The following is a 16,351-nucleotide window of genomic DNA, read 5'->3' on the forward strand; positions in this document are numbered from 1 at the left end:
GCCCCATTACTTTACCGTGTGGTGCTGGAGCCCTTATCGCCGAAACAAGCGGCTCCTGAGCGCTGACTCCGGGGAGAGGAGTCGTTTATCTGCCTGCCGCGCGCCTCCCGGCTCCTTTTCTCTAGAGCCGCGTCGAGAAGGCGCTCCCGCCCCCGGCCCCGCCCCCCGTTCAGAGCGCATGAATCAATCACCCCCACACGCCACTCTCGCTGTTTAATGCCCCGGATCGTCCGCCCCTAAATCAAGGCGCCGTCGCTCTCGGGCTCGTCCGGCCGCATCACCGCGCGGCTGCTCGCGGCGCCGCGAAACACGCCAGGCGCGGTAGCGGAACTCCACGAGCCAGGCGGAACATCACACGCCTCGCCAGGGCCCCAGACAGCACAGCGGAACAGGAGGAAATCCACCAGAACAGAACTAAAGATCTGTCACTTGTAGCCAGTGATGTTCAGAGTAATTACTGCAATGAGTGCAATGGCCATTTTGTGCCTACGGTGGTTTCTGTGTGAGGAGAAAGAAAAGCAGGGACATACTCAGCTTCTCAGGAGTGAGGCTCAAAGCTGGCGGTGGCATTTCCTGTTGATGTTTGTCATGTGTTACCGCCTCATGCAGTTTCTCTCTCACTTACACAAAGCTGAAAGGAGAAAACTGATGGATATGCTCCATCCACCAGCCTGCAGAGGTCACACAACCTATGCATACAATACACCCAAAAAATCTTTTAAAATCTGAAAAGTTCCAGAGTCAATTTAGGAAATGCAGTCATATGCAATATTTCTTTAATTTGCTTACTCCTGACAGAAAATATTATCAAAATCAATTGTTAATTTAATTTTTGTTGACTTAATGTTTTATAAAACAGCTCCTTCAGAAAGCTAATTAAAACATTTAAACATTTACATAATAGTACATTACATTTAGTATACAATATGTTCAACAACAAAATAAACCAGAAGCAGTACAAAAAAAAACAAAAAACATAATACATGGTCCTCTGCACTCATTAAAAACTAAAAGAGAAAGAGCCAGGATAGGGCTGAGCGTTCTCCAAAATCCACAGAACGTCTATTTTTCCTGTTCTTCACACCCTTGTGTCCTGAGCGTCCATTTCCTCAAGTGTGAAGTTCAGTCGGATAAATATCTGTCTTTGAGTGCGAAAAGTCATTCCGCTGAGAGACTCTCCTTTCTTCCTCACCTTTCCGCTCTCTTCCTCTTCGTCGCTGCTTCTCAGACGCAGCCTCGTCGTGATCAATCCAATCGACCGTCGTCGCCGCCCGCGTCTTCGGGGATGGGCAGTATGAGCAGCGGGTTTCTGCGAGGACACACCTCTAAGAAAGGGGCTGAGGAGGAGGTGTGTACGTGCGCCTGCACTGCGGTAGTGTGCGGAGAGCCGGCGCGCTCTCCCTCGCCCCTGCCGCTCTCTCTCTCTCTGCCGCTGCCGGAATGCTCGCCCTCGGGCGCCTCCCAGATCCGCAGCTCCGCCTCCACTCTCTCTCCCAGCTCCTGGATGAGCTGCCTCGAGGCGGCGTGAGAGGGGGGGCGGGCCTCCGGAGCCGGGGGGCGGGACGGAGCCGGGGCGGGGGCGGGGCCGGGGGCAGGGGCCAGGCCCAGGGGACCGCCAGCTGCAGACGCCCCTCCCCCCTGCTCCTCTGCCCCGGAGTCCTGGCTCTCCTCGGAGTCGCTGCTGCTGCTGCTGGAGGAGGGGGATTCCTCCCTGCTGTGGGAGCACCGAGCCCCCCCGTCTCTCCTCCGGCCCTCCTCCTCCTCCTCCTCCTCTTCCTCCCGCTCCTCCTCCTCCTCCGCCGCCACCAGCGCCGCGGCCGCCTCCAGCTCCTGCAGCTGCAGCCCCAGGTCAGCCTTCTGGAGGGATGCCTTCCGTAAGGGCTCTGCCAGCGCCGTCACTTTCCCCGTCCTGCAGGGAGACCAGACCCACCGTTCAGCCACGTACCACACAGGGGCTGCGGGTTTCAGTCCTAAGGCACAACCCACAGCTACAGGAAAACACGTATAAACTCTATAAATACGTATATCATCTCGATAGACTGAAAGGCTTGTTCTCTGTCTCTTGGGACAAAACAGTAATCAGAACTAGCATTTACAATTCAACTGGAGGATCAAACAGCAGATGAAGTCACGGAAACCTCTGGAGTTCACCGTTCCCCTCACAACATGGAACTGAAGCATCTACCCATACACAGTGCAGCCAGCCTGTGTAGCCCACACACTGCTCCAACCTGGGCCTAAAGCAGCACCTGTTTCATGCTTACAGACACAGAACAGACTGAGCACAGTCCGAATCAGTGAGGTGCTGCAGTCCCCACCACACAACGTCCAGCTCAAAAGCCCACGCTAACACAGTTAGCAACAGACGGAGACAGAAGACAAAGATTCTGCCTGACTCTCGAAAGAAACCCTGGCAACCTCGCTTCTTCCTATACCCTGGAGGAGAGGCACGAGGCTCTCTTAACATTAACCCTTTCCACTCTCGTATCCTGCATACTCAGGAAGACTCGCAAATAAGGACCTGTCACAGTTAACACAATCCTGACAGAGTCTGCGTTAGCAAGAGCACCGTGGGGCGCCAGATTGTAGCCGGGAACCCCGCTGAGGCATATGCTGAAATAACAGCAATCGTGCGAATCGTGCACTCTATCTGCTCATTAGTAAGAACAGGGGGGGATACGGTCTCACTCCTAGACTCGTGCTGAGCGCTCATTCTATGGTTTAGACGCTCACGCTCATCCCTCTCCAGCTCAGAAGGGTGCAGGACTTTCCCGAGCTCTCCGTGGTGGGCAGTTTTGTGCAGAGGAGATTGGTGTGCAGATTTGGCTAATTGTCACAGTGGGATGTTTGGATTAGTAAGAGCTCCTAAGCAGGGCTGTGTGCTGTTACCAGGACAGCTCCCCTGGGTGCTAATCACATCAGCCCCACAAGCCTGGCTCACTTTCACTCACTCTTAATCATTCCCCCACACACACACGTCTGCGCGCGCACACACACACACGCTCCACCACTCTTCCATACTCACACACACACACACACACACACACACACACACACACAAACACACGCTCCATCATTCTCTCATACTCATACACACACACACTCCATCATTCTCTCATATTCACACACACACACACACACACACTCCACCATTCTTCCATACTCATACACACACACACAAACATACGCTCCATCATTCTCCCATACTCATACACACACACACTCCACCATTCTTCCATACTCATACACACAGACACACACACACACAAACACACGCTCTATCATTCTCCCATACTCATACACACACACACACACACACACACACACACACAAACTCCATCATTTTCCCATTCACACACACAAACACGCACAGGCACACACAAACACACGCTCCATCATTCTCCCATACACACACACGCATGTGCGCGCACACACACACACACACACACACACACACACACTTCATCATTCTCCCACACACACACTCATTCTTCAACATGCACTCACCCACACATATTCCATTATTCTCCCACACACAGACACCCACATTCACACATACACACGCTGTCATTCTCCCACAAACACACCCATACACACTTTCCATTATTCTTGCACACGCACACAAACACAATCCATCATTTTCTCAGACACACTCATACACAAACACTCACACACATACTCTTTCTTACTCACACACACACTCTCACATATACTCTCTGTCTTCCTCTCCATGTCTGTCTACATCACACCCACTGTCAACGAGTCGCATGGTGAGCAATCTCTCACAATCTCAAATTATCTCTGACATACTGGCACGCAACCTTAACAAATGAACATTTAAATTTCTTACTCACACACACATGCATGCTCTCTCTCACACACGCGCACACACTCTCACATACACACACACACACACATACTCTCTGTCTTCCTCTCCATGTCTGTCTACATCACACCCACTGTCAACGAGTTGCACGGTGAGCAATCTCTCACAATCTCAAATTATCTCTGACATACTGGCACGCAACCTTAACAAATGAACATTTAAATTTCTTACTCACACACACATGCATGCTCTCTCTCACACACGCGCACACACTCTCACATATACACTCACACATATACTCTCTGTCTTCCTCTCCATGTCTGTCTACATCACACCCACTGTCAACGAGTCGCATGGTGAGCAATCTCTCACAATCTCAAATTATCTCTGACATACTGGCACGCAACCTTAACAAATGAACATTTAAATTGAAATCTTTTACTCTAAATGCCCCCGTTTCCGACCATGTAACCCTGTATAATGGAAAAGCTGTGATACATTACTGTGGTTTTCACTTGCGTGCAAGGCCTTTAAAATGACATGAAGGACTGACAGTATTACACACATTGTAACGCATCCTCTAACACGTCTAGGAACGCATACATATTTATAACACTGTAGCACAATAGGAGTAACCTTTGATTGACTACAATATAAAGAGTAGATCCCCCATGTGTGCTGGGAGGGCCGGGCTCATGAATAATTCATCCGGTTAACGGATGGGATGTGGCTGGAACAGAGGCGGCCGCGGCTCCGCTAACGCGGGACGGCCTGGAGGTCACGGCCCGGCTCCGCCCCCGGCCGCGGCTAATTCGGCGGGGATGAAGAGAGCGGACTCCCGAAGAACGGCCTCACTTCTGCGCTTCTCACACAGCCCTTCATTTCAGCGAAATTACACACCGCCGTGGGCCCGAGAGCTTTCCCATCACAGCACACGCTCAGTGATCGCTAACAAAAGATGGAGGGAATTCGCTGGGAGCACACAGGACTGCACATTCATTTAACGCCTTGTTAGATTTGTGAACGTTGTTCAGTAAGTAAAAAAAAAAAAAGAACATCAACAGTGAACATGTTTTAAAAAACAAAAAAAAAACAACAACTATGAAATACCAATGCATTGGTTCTTAAAACGAGAGAATTTCCACAACTTTATTTTTAAATCTGGATCACCATGACAACCAGAATAAGGCAAAATGTCACCGTAAGCTTTCTTTAGCACTAGTCTACAGCACACCGCCACTCAGGGTCAGTGGTGGCATCTGTGTGAGCTTACTCTGTGTGTGTGTGTGTGTGTGTGTGTGTGTGTGTGTGTGTGCGTGCGTGTTTGTGTGTGTGTGTGCGCGTGTGTCTGCAGTCTCTCAGGAGGGAGGATCGTTTGCGTGATAAAACAGAGAGGAAGGCTGAAATCACTTCCAAAACACAACTCTGAGGGGAAGAATAAAATTAAGCAGCTAATTATGCGGCTTCCTCCAGCCTGCTCCACAGAAGGATCGGCCTTATCTGGAGCTCTGTCTGCTCACGGGCAGCGCGGCATGCTGGGAGCTCAACGCTGCGGCCTGTCTGCGCTCCCGCTCCAGGTAACCTGAGGAAAGAGCCCTAGCACAGCTCCACGTCTACCGTGTGTGCTCCGCCAAATAAAACAACCACCCCTCCCCCCTAAAGTTCCCCTCGGCCCTCCCTCCAGAGCAGCAGTACCGCGGAGCCGCCCTGAGCGACGGCAGCAGAGCGGCCCCAGCGTGGGCCAGGGGCCCGGCGGAGCGGACCCAGCGTGGGTCAGGGGCGTGGCACCGGCGGCTCGCTGGATGAGGCCCGTCTGACGATCGCCCCCGGAGGAGTTCCACTTGAAAGCCCCCTCTGTTTGCTCTGCTCTCTCCCCCCGTGGGAAGCCGTTATTCAGTTAGCGCTGCCAGCGCCGCCGCCGCCACACGCTTGGCTCCCTTCCCTCTCCGCTGCGGCGGGAGAACCGACGTTAGCGGTGGAAACAAAGGCTCCTTTCAAACGCTCTGCGCGTTGTAGCCGTCACCGCGCGGCCGCGGCGGCCTTGCTTTAATTAAGCGGGGAGCGAGGGCGTTCGGGGCTGGAGAGAGAGCCCTGACGGACAAGCTTCGGTCTGCCGCGTCGTGAACGGGAGAGGCACCGAGCTCGTCCGTCGTGTGATCTCCACCAGCAGATGAACGGTTTGATCCTTCGTTTTCAAACAAAGACCTAAAACGGTTTCCCGTATAATCGGACAGACTGGCCTGAGCCTCTCATCTGGTGCATAGAGCTCCACCTCATTCCACTTCACTTCTGAAGCCTTATAAAAACACACAGGTCAGGGTCACAACAGCTATTATCAGGGGGCATTTGAAGGCAATCTTTTGTTTAACAATGTCAGAACTTGGCAATTCCCTTGGAATGAATACATATATTAATAGATTCATTCCTGACTAAAGAACATCAACAATCAGATAAATGTATAACTGTCCAGACAAATAACAGGCTGTCAGTTAAACGCTCCATTACAAACCTTAATCTAAAGTCAGTTCATAAGTCGATCATAATTAAATGCACCAGTTCTGAAAGGAGAGTTAACTTTCCCTGATGATAACGACCCAAGGCAAATTCATAAAACACCGCTGACAAGCATCTGTCATTTACGAGCTAAGATGATGAGAAACGTTCAAAGTCTAACAGGCTCTGATCATTTGATCACTGTCTGTCGATCACCAGACTGCCACAGCATAATTCTATGGGATAATGATCTCGTTACGCTGACGTTTCATCTGCAGAGCACAGTGCGGGAGAGGCAGCTAGCCTCAGCACGCTAGCTGGCTCTGCGTGACAGCACGCCGCCGCCGCTGCAAAGGAACAAGGTGTTGCAGCTGGCGCGGTTCACCTTGTTAGCGTCCCGATTTGGAAGTCAGCCATTAGAAGGCCCGCGTGCTGCACTCAGCGGCGTCTGCGTCGTTAGCGGACAGGAAGCGGATAATGAGGCGTTTGAGGGACCGACGCGGTCGCATTCCCTCCCGTGGGGCAGTTCCAGCACTCGGCACTGAGGCGTCCGACGCCCTGGTCTCCTTCGACCGTGGTCTTGCCAAGTTAGCCGACTCCCGAGCAGGACAGTTACCTCACACAGCACAGAGCACACAGCACTACAGTTCTGAACTACAGTTACCCCAGCGAGGTGACTCACCACAGAGAGAGTGCTCACTGAGTGATTTAGAGATACGCGCTCCGGTTTAGGACACTGGAGTGTGAGGGTTTGTGGAGGAATGCCCAGACCCCTGCACCGCTCTGGCAGTGGAGACGGGGGGAGATGGGGGGGGTGTCTGTTTTGGCAGGAGATTCAAGTTCACAAATGTTGAGCATCACAGTGGGACTAAATCTGCATGAGTTACCAGAGTCAGCGAGCCTACTGAGAGTTCCCTTTATTCAGCATGCCAGTATACCTGGATACCACAACACAGAAATGGTAATCCTGTCTCTGTAGGTACAGCTTTATAACTAATCCAGTTCTGTATGTACGCTACATCACACACGCAGTCTATTGTTTCTGTAAACAACACGCACAGAAAAGGTCATGCTGTCTCTACAGGCACAGCGCTACATCTCTCCTATGTATGTACGCTACATGGGAAAGCACAACATATCTTGTTCATACAGATACTGTGAATGCATACACAGGTCTCATATCTGTATATCCGTGGGTACAGAAAAACAGACACATCCCATTTCTGTAGGTAGAGCACACACATATCCTGTTTATAATGAGACTGCAGGACACACACACAGGTCTCCTAGCTGTAGACAATACATGCTCCTATCTTTAGGTACAGAAAAACAGGCATACGTTCTCTGGCCACAGCACACACAGACAGGTCTCTGGTCTCAGACACAGCATGACACAGCAGTCTTCTCTTCAGAGCTCGTCTCCAGGCACGCGGACCGTGCCGAGCGGGGGACAGGATCAGAGCGCGGCAGGAAGAGTCCGTTAATCAGACAACAGTCGCTCAGGGAACTGTCCGTGGGTCGGCATCGCCCCCGAGACGGTAGCTTCACTGTCTTTACTTCCAGGTCACGTCCGTGTGAAGAGTGCCTTTATCACTTCTGAAGAACTGTGACCATCTATCCAGGCCTTCTCCAAGTTATTACAGTATTCCCGACATGCTCCGCAGATTCTTCAATACTCCTTTATTAAAACGGTAAGCTTGGCTGTCTGTTGCCTGGGAAGGTAGTTAAGGCTTTTCTACTCAAGAGAATAACAGTATACCATATCTACCTATCCAATGGAGCTCATCCTCATAACAGAAGCCATAATTAACTGTTCTTAACCTTTTATACACTCTAAGGCTAAATGGCATATAAAAGAGCATCCGTCACAGCACAAACATGTGAGGCTGAAGAGACTATAAAGACAAAGCATGGCAATGTAGAGGTCATTTCAGTCTACCCGGAAAAACTATCACTGTCTTAAAAACAAAGGTCACCAAATCTTCAATGATCCTTCAGCAGAACAATATTTCAAATACCATGGGACAAAAAAAAAAAAAAAAAACTTGAACAAGTAATATGCTCTCCTTCCTGTCAATCATTTTTTAAGTATTTATTTTTTGGTGACCATTCTTAAAAAAAAATAAATAAAAAAAACACTAAAAAAACAAGGTTAACAAGGCTGACAGTAAAGTGACCGCCTATTGAAAGCAGCCGACCTTTGAGCTCTGTTAGCTCACCGTCAACCTCCGCTAAACCAGAACCTTCAATGTCAATTTCTCAGAAGGTAGGCCTGCCAACAGAATACGTCCCCAGAATGTAGACAAACAGAAATCCATACATTATACACATGAAAACATGAAAACAGAAAATGGCTTTCCCAGCACAAGTGCAAAAAGAAACACAACTTACACTCATGGCATCTTACCACATGTTTTTTTTCATCAGAAATATTAATTTTAAAGCAATGATAAGGAGGCAAGCAGACCCCATGAAGACATTTAAAATGTATTAGACCTAGGTTGAGCTAAATTTCGAGAGGATGAAAAATAATTTTCATAAATAACATCCCAATCAAAAATCACATTAAAAGCATGGAGCTCCCAGTCCCTATCAAAAGCTACACTTAGATGGGTATTTTTAGAAATAATGAATGTGCTATAAAGGAAGAAATGAGGCCCAGAGTGTCATAAGCAGAGAGCCTCAATAAGGCCATTAGATTCCAAAGAGCTGAGGCAGGAAACTCTTCAAACTCAAAGGGCAGAGGAAAACATAATGATTAGATTTAGATTTTGGAACAGCTGAGACACTCAAGGTATGTGCAGCTCTGCTGAACCCTGTGATACGAAACAGACAATTAACGATTAGAACGCAAAGTTCAGGTATTTTATTGATAAGTCTACTCGCCTGCTTCCATATTTAGCGATGACAAAAAATTCATGATAACACCCCATAATAGTAGATGACCATCGTTTTAAACGAGTGAAAGGTAGATGTTGAAGACCATTTGCCTGCCAATCTCCAGGCACTCAAACCCTACAAATACACAGTCTACCTTTCCCACAGCACTTAAGCTGAGGTTAAATGCGTGACGACAATGAAGTCCGCTCCAAAGGTGACAGAACACAAAGCTTTATTTAACCTCTGACCCCGCCACCCTGGGGGCACTTGTTGAGAGCTGGAGGAGTCCCTTGGAGAGCCCGTGGCCCCTGGGGTCATGCTGGGATCTGGCAAACACTTCACTAAGCATTGTCGGAAGGACAAGGCGAGGTTTTAGTGGTGGGGAGACCACCTTCACACCCTCACACTCCCATGCTAAACAGCTTAATTCACTCAGCAGTTGCCATGGATTTGGGCTGGAATTCAATTGACCGTTAATGACTGCGTAGACGACAATAAAGGAGAAGTGTTGGAAGTGAATAGAACAGATTTCTGGAGATGCGAGAGTCCTGCCGTTTCACTGTGGTACAGTTACAGACTAGAAGCTAACCGGTTTTGTTTCTCTGGATGAGGGAAGTGTCTGGCTTCATTCCAAACTCTCTGAAGGAGGGGAGAACGACAGATCATGAAAAGCATGTAACTTCATCTTTGTAATCTGGCAACACCACAGGGGATGTTGTCTACACACAGTATTACACAAAGCTCCTGAAATGAGACAGGAAACTGAACAGTAGTTTGTTCATCAGGTCAATGGAATTTACATTCTGACAGCCACTGATGTAAAATTATGCTGATGGTCTACTCTCAACCTCTTCAAATTCAGTTGAGTTTGTCGCTAGACAATTGCTCACTAACCAGTTTTTTCATGCCAATGGAATATAAATGAACCATGAGTAAAAATAAGATGAATGGACCTTCATGTATAGCAAATTCTTTCATCAAATATATTTCAGGTTTCAAGCACAGACAAAAAAAAAAAAAAACGGGAAAATCTGAAAGAACACCTGCCGAGAAGACGTGATGGGACGGCTTCAGTGGCTCCCACTGTGTGTAATAATTCCAGAAGAGGCATTTGTGTTTTTAGTGGAGAGAGAGAGGAGGAAGGAAGAAAAAAAAGACACAAAGTGCTGTTGTGGCCGAGCACAGACCCAAATGTGTTACAGTAGCTCTGACACACTGGTCTCCGAGGCCACTGAGTGAAGGAGGATTTACTTTGAAGGCCTAGGCGTCCCAGGAGGTCGAACCCACCCAAGCAACATTTGTGGGATTACCTCACGACTGCCCGCACACAGTTAGCACTAACCCTAGGTACAGAGAGGATAAACGGAATAGGGAGATAGACTGCCGTGTAGGTCACGCAGCTGCTGTAATGCGGGCATTGTATCGGACGGTAGTGGTGAAGGAGGTGTTGAGTCAAAAGGCAAAGCTCTTGATTTACCAGTCGATCTTCATCCCTACTCTCACCTACGGTCACAAGCTATGGGTAGCGACCGAAAGAGTGAGATCAAAAAAAGTGGCCAAAATGGGGTTTCTCTGCAAAGTAGAGCCACTACTCCATCGCATTCAAAGTGCAAATTCAAATTTTAAAATGTTGTACAGGAGTCTCATCATGGTAGTGCAGTTCAAGATTTTCATAAATTAACTGCAACATTGTTGAATGTTCCACAAGCTGAGTACAGGCAGATAATGGACAACAGAGTGTCACAGTTTTGTATTATCTACAAGATTACCTTAGAATGAGCAAAGACAAAGATTCACAGCTATACAGAACAATACATCTCTGAACCAGCTGCATGACCACTTCATGTGCAAAAGGATTGAAATAGAGATGATTAATTATTAATTATCAATGCTCATTTATCGGCAATTGCCTGAAGTAGTGAAAACAAAATCAAGGAGGATATGAAAAGCAAGCCTTCACCCACGTGACAGACTAGTAGTTGGCCAGGAATCGCTCCTCCAAGATGTAATGGCTTTTTAAAAAATGTGCATATGCTTTCCCACAGGTTTCTGAAAAAAACACTTTACAGCCAACTTGCTAGGCATTTCAGTGAAGGGTCCACGCTTGGGTGTACATCATGGTGACACCTTTATGATGCAGTAAATTTGAGAGCCGTGTCCCAGCAGACAGAGGGACTTAAGGTGTATAAATGCCAAGGGGACAGCTGGGATTTGCTATATCACCTGCCTGGAAAACATCTCTTAATACCAGTGGCCATCATAGGGGGCTTGATCATGTCTATGGACTGACTGTATGTCAATCATAGGGGGCTTGATCATGTCTATGGACTGACTGTATGCCAATCATAGGGGGCTTGATCATGTCTATGGACTGACTGTATGCCAATCATAGGGGGCTTGATCATGTCTATGGACTGACTGTACGCCAAAGTAAGACTCACACAGGGGAGTGCTAAGAGCCTTACAGCTCATCCAGCTGCATCCAACCTGAGACAGTGAACCTACTGAGCAGGGAAGTGGGGGGGAAGTCCCTCTGAGAGTATATGGAACACTGACAAGAATGGTGTTCACACATTCTGTCACTGGAGCAGATAAAACAAAATATGTGTCAAAACAAAATAGCGGTTTAGACATTTTCTTTAAATAACGGAATAAATTTAAAAAAATTTTTTTACAAATCAGGTGTTAGATCAACAGCATAGTCTAGTTGGATGATTAAAAAAATATATATATATATATATATTCGGCAGCATAAAACAAGATAGAACAGCGCAGATTTTTCAGACACATTCATGCTGTGAACCTCCCATTCTACCTAATCCCAAAGGAGCTCTATTGGACTGAGATCCACCAACAGCCTGCACCGTTGACACAAGGCAGGATTGACCTGCTGAAGGATTCATGCTGTTTATGCCAAATTCTGTCCCTACTATTTGCACATTGCAGCACAAATTGAGATTCATTAGACCAAGCAACCTCTTCTTGTTTTTTGCTCAATTGTCCAGTTTTGGTGATCACGTGCCCACTAGCCTCATCTTTCTGTTTTTAGCTGACAGGAGCGGACCCCATTGTGGTCTTCTGCTGCTGTAGCCCATCCGCTTCAAGGTTTGATGCATCGTGCATTCAGATGTCCATCTAAACAGCTATTTGAGCATTGCTGGCCTTTCTGTAGGCTTGACCAAGACTGCTCATTCTCCTCTGACCACTCATCATTCACAGTGCGTGAACATCCCAGGAGGACAGCGTTTCAAAGATGATGGAACCAGCACGTCTGGCGTGGTCAATCAATTTCAAACAAGCTCTTCACCATGTCTGCATGCTTTATATGCGTTTCAGCCACATGACTCTGTTTGGAGAAGCATGCTATTTGTGTTAATGAGCAGGTGGACCTAAGTGGCCACTGAGTGTAAGCATTGGGACAGACAGCTTCTGTTGTTTGGGCTGTGTACTCCAGCACATTGGATTTAAAATAAAACAATGAATAGGAGTTTAAAGGGCAGACTGTCTGCTTTAATTTGAGGGCATTTACACTCATATCAGGTGATCCACGTAGGACTCACAGGACACAATTACAGTACAAAAATCAATCACACCAGAAACTGAAAATGAGCAGTGAAATAATTAACACGTAATAAATTTGTTTCAGAAGCACGCAGCAAGTAAAGATGTACTGATGTAAGCTCGGGGACACTGTGGCCCTGGCCTGCTAAAAGTCACTATCAACTGAATGAGCTGCCAATAGCTCTCCAGAAACAGCTCTGTAAGGAAAACAATCCTTGCTGAACATGACAACTGTAAGCATTTGCTTTCCATGACATCCATGAACTAAGTTATGGGTTTGCTCTGGGAAATAGCCTAAAGCACAGCGTGCAATACTTCCTGAACCCTCCCTGGAGTCAAATAACAGACGTGAGGGATCCCGGTACTTTCTTAAATACAGCCATCTTGTCTGAAGGTCAGAAATCATTTATATTTTTTCTCCAACGTTCAGGAATACAAAAAGCAGACGATCTTCTAAAAAGGTTTCTGAATGTGATGTTATATATGCTTGTTTAAAAAAAAATAGTACAGTGTGATCCAGACATCAGTTAAGCAAGCAAATTTTTTTTTTTTAAATGTGAAAAAATGCAAATAACGGAAATCAATTTGCATTAAAACAAATGATGAATCAAAGACAGCTAATGATAAACATACCTGAGAATCTCCAACAGGGCAGATTCAAATTCTCCTGAAAAGGAGTGGGGGGAAAGGTCTCCCAGGGATGGGTTATTCTTCTGGACTAATTCCCTTTCTTTACATTACAAGTTGGGAAAGAGGCCACTGGCACAACTGGCCTTTCATGAGTGTGCCTGAAATGCTATTCAAGGTCTAAACATCACAATCCAGGATAATCAGGGTGACCTCTGCCAAACATACAGTCTACAAACAACATATAAACTGACAATGTGACAGATCATTCATAAATTTGCTGTAATCCAATAACAGGATCATGTAAATCGTGATTCTACCGCCAGTTTTTATGATATTACATTATAAACAGTGTGAATTTACAATGATTAATCTTTACAATATTTCTGGCATACCAAAAGGCAACAACATTGCCTTTACTAACTGCCGCAGAGGTCAAAGGCTGGTTGCTGACAGCTAACCAAATAAAATCACAAGAGCCAGCTCCAGGCTACGGCTGTTCAGGAACAACTAGACTATCGTACCATCTCAGCCAACAGTTTGGTAGTCTGCTCAGTTTTTTTAGTGGCTTTATCACATCTAACAGGCAAACTTAAAATTCAGGCCGCAGCCAGGGAATTTATACATGTTTTATTAATTGACTTTTCAGGCATTTTCTGTCCAGAGATCCTAGATTCGCCAGGAAAAAAGAAGAAAAGAAAAAAAACCTCCACGGAATCTCAGCAGACCCTTTATTGAGTCTGCCTCTGGGCCCTGGGCCTACAACATCAGGCTCACATTTTTCAGTCCAGCCCTTAACATACGGACGCATAGCTCCGCTGAGCCCCGGCCAACAAGAAAGCATACCTCATTACTGAATTATGTCCGCGCAAGCCTCCTTTTCTAAACATGCAAGTGATTATAAAATATGGACCCGGGTGAGGACGAAGGCTTGGATGAAATAACCTTTCTGCTGAAACTAAACAGAGCAGACCAGTTTTCTAGCAGAACCGCCAGTCAGAACTGTACAGAAACAAGCAAGGGCGCGTGTGTACACAAGTGCATGCAGACACATACACACACATGCAGATTGTGAGCTCAAGGTATCAAAGCCCACAGCATAAGCTAAGCTTAAACGCGGGATCAGCCTTGGAGGCTGCGAGGCAATGCAGCTTCTGTAACTCTAACCGATCCTCAGGTTTTTTATGACCATAGCCTCACAACAGGAGAAGGGGTGAAGCAGGGGTGTATTTCAAAGGACGTGTCAGAGAACACCCCATGTAGTCACAAATAGCTTCCATTTACATAGTTACAATTTGCATGAAAGTTGCATCATGGGAACTGTAAGTCGTGAACTGTAATTCTGAGGTAAAGACAAACCGTAAAGAAGAGAGACTTACTTGACTCTTTGGATCCACACACAGTAGTCGGTGATGTAGAGATCATTCAGGATGTAGGCAGGATCGTTCTCCCTGAAGATTTTGTGAATATCTAACAGGCACTTCAGGACGCAAGCCTTCCCTGGAAACGGAAGGGGACACGCAAACATAAAGCATAACGTGAATGCTAAAATCACTCATTTCTCACACTCATACTGAGTTTATAACAGGGCTATTTTTCTAATAATTCTCATACAGTAAAGAGCCAGGTAATCAGCATCATACCATTTGTCATTTTGTCAGCCATAGAAAAATTATGTTAATATATTGCACCGCTGATTATTTTATTAAAATACATTTTTCCTGAAAAAGTAATTTATTGTGAACTAAAGATCACTGCCAAAATGTTGAAAGTAAAAAAGGGAAACTTCAATTAGTACTATGCTTAGTAACACATAGCAAATAACAAAATTGGGGGGGTCTGGGTTTGCTCAGAAAATCGTTCAAAGAAATACCAGATAAGCCCTAGCTGGTCTAGAATTCTAAAAAAAGAAAACTGCAATTACGGAATATGAGCAAACAGGACTACTCACACTTTTAGCCTCTGAAGTGGCTTCCGATTATTTCTCACAAACAGTTATATTCCTTCCATTATAATGGTCAAGCTTTTCACCAATATGCCGGCATCACACCTTCATGTCTACCATGACTTCATATGGCTTCATTTCAATAAAGATTCAACCCTTCCTCTGCATTTTGAGAAGTACATGCTACATATGATTCGGACAATACATTTTCCGATGGATCGCCTTCAAGAGACCAAACAGAATGCATGCAATAAAGTCAACACAGAATGGCAGGGAAAACCAGCTACGTTCCAAGTCAGGTCAGCAGAAATCTTTACTCAGTGAAATGCAGTGCAACACCCCTTTACAATTGATTTCCCCTACAGCATATAGCATTGCCAAGGTTATTATGTGGAATTATCCTCAGAACTAATATCCGATTACCCCATGAGCATTCTGTTTTTCATTTCAACATGTAGGTTATGTCAAGCAGCAGTTACGGATAAAGTTTATATTTATGAGCACTAGTCTTGAAATACGATCATTTCTAAGAACTCAAACTTGATATCGAAAGTCAGACTTACAACTCCGCTGCATTCTGAATAACAGCCTAAGGACTGCTCGACATCAACAGGGTATTTCTGAACCGAGCCTGAGGTGACTGTGCGGTGACAACACCAGACAGGTATCAATCAAGTCTCATGAAACGGTGCGCGTATTTCACGCGAGGCCGAGCCGGGCGTCGCCTGGCCACCGGCCCGCTCGTAAATAACAGGGGGGGGAGAAGCTGCCAGCGAGCGCAGAAAAACAGCGGTTAGCGTGATCGCCGCTTGGCACCACTTCATTGTTTCACATCCTTCCTACAAGCCAAGGAGAAAGGCAGAGGTGCTATGCAGGTCGACACCCTGTCCATAAGCTTGCACCTAACAATGAGCACAAAAACAAATGCTTCACATTATAATGACCGTGGAAGGGCAAGGGATTAAAAAAACAGCTCGAGTTCCCCAAAGTTTCCCAGCTGAACATTAACAACCAGCTAA

At 46.5% G+C, this 16,351-nt stretch overlaps 1 protein-coding gene across 1 annotated transcript in view; it reads right to left on the reverse strand.

The window, feature by feature from the left end:
- Window positions 1–759: 759 nt before the first annotated feature.
- Window positions 760–16,351, reverse strand: part of shq1 (SHQ1, H/ACA ribonucleoprotein assembly factor) — a 39,162-nt gene continuing 23,570 nt past the window's right edge. Inside the window, exons 11-12 of the mRNA XM_064305899.1 lie at window positions 14,767–14,887; window positions 760–1,909 (exon numbers count right to left, since the gene is read on the reverse strand). Coding sequence (XP_064161969.1) covers window positions 1,246–1,909; window positions 14,767–14,887 — 785 coding nt within the window. The 3' untranslated portion in view covers window positions 760–1,245. The remainder of the gene's footprint in view (window positions 1,910–14,766; window positions 14,888–16,351) is intronic.

This window comes from Anguilla rostrata, chromosome 13 (genome assembly GCF_018555375.3).
Source record: "Anguilla rostrata isolate EN2019 chromosome 13, ASM1855537v3, whole genome shotgun sequence".
NCBI lineage: Eukaryota > Metazoa > Chordata > Actinopteri > Anguilliformes > Anguillidae > Anguilla > Anguilla rostrata.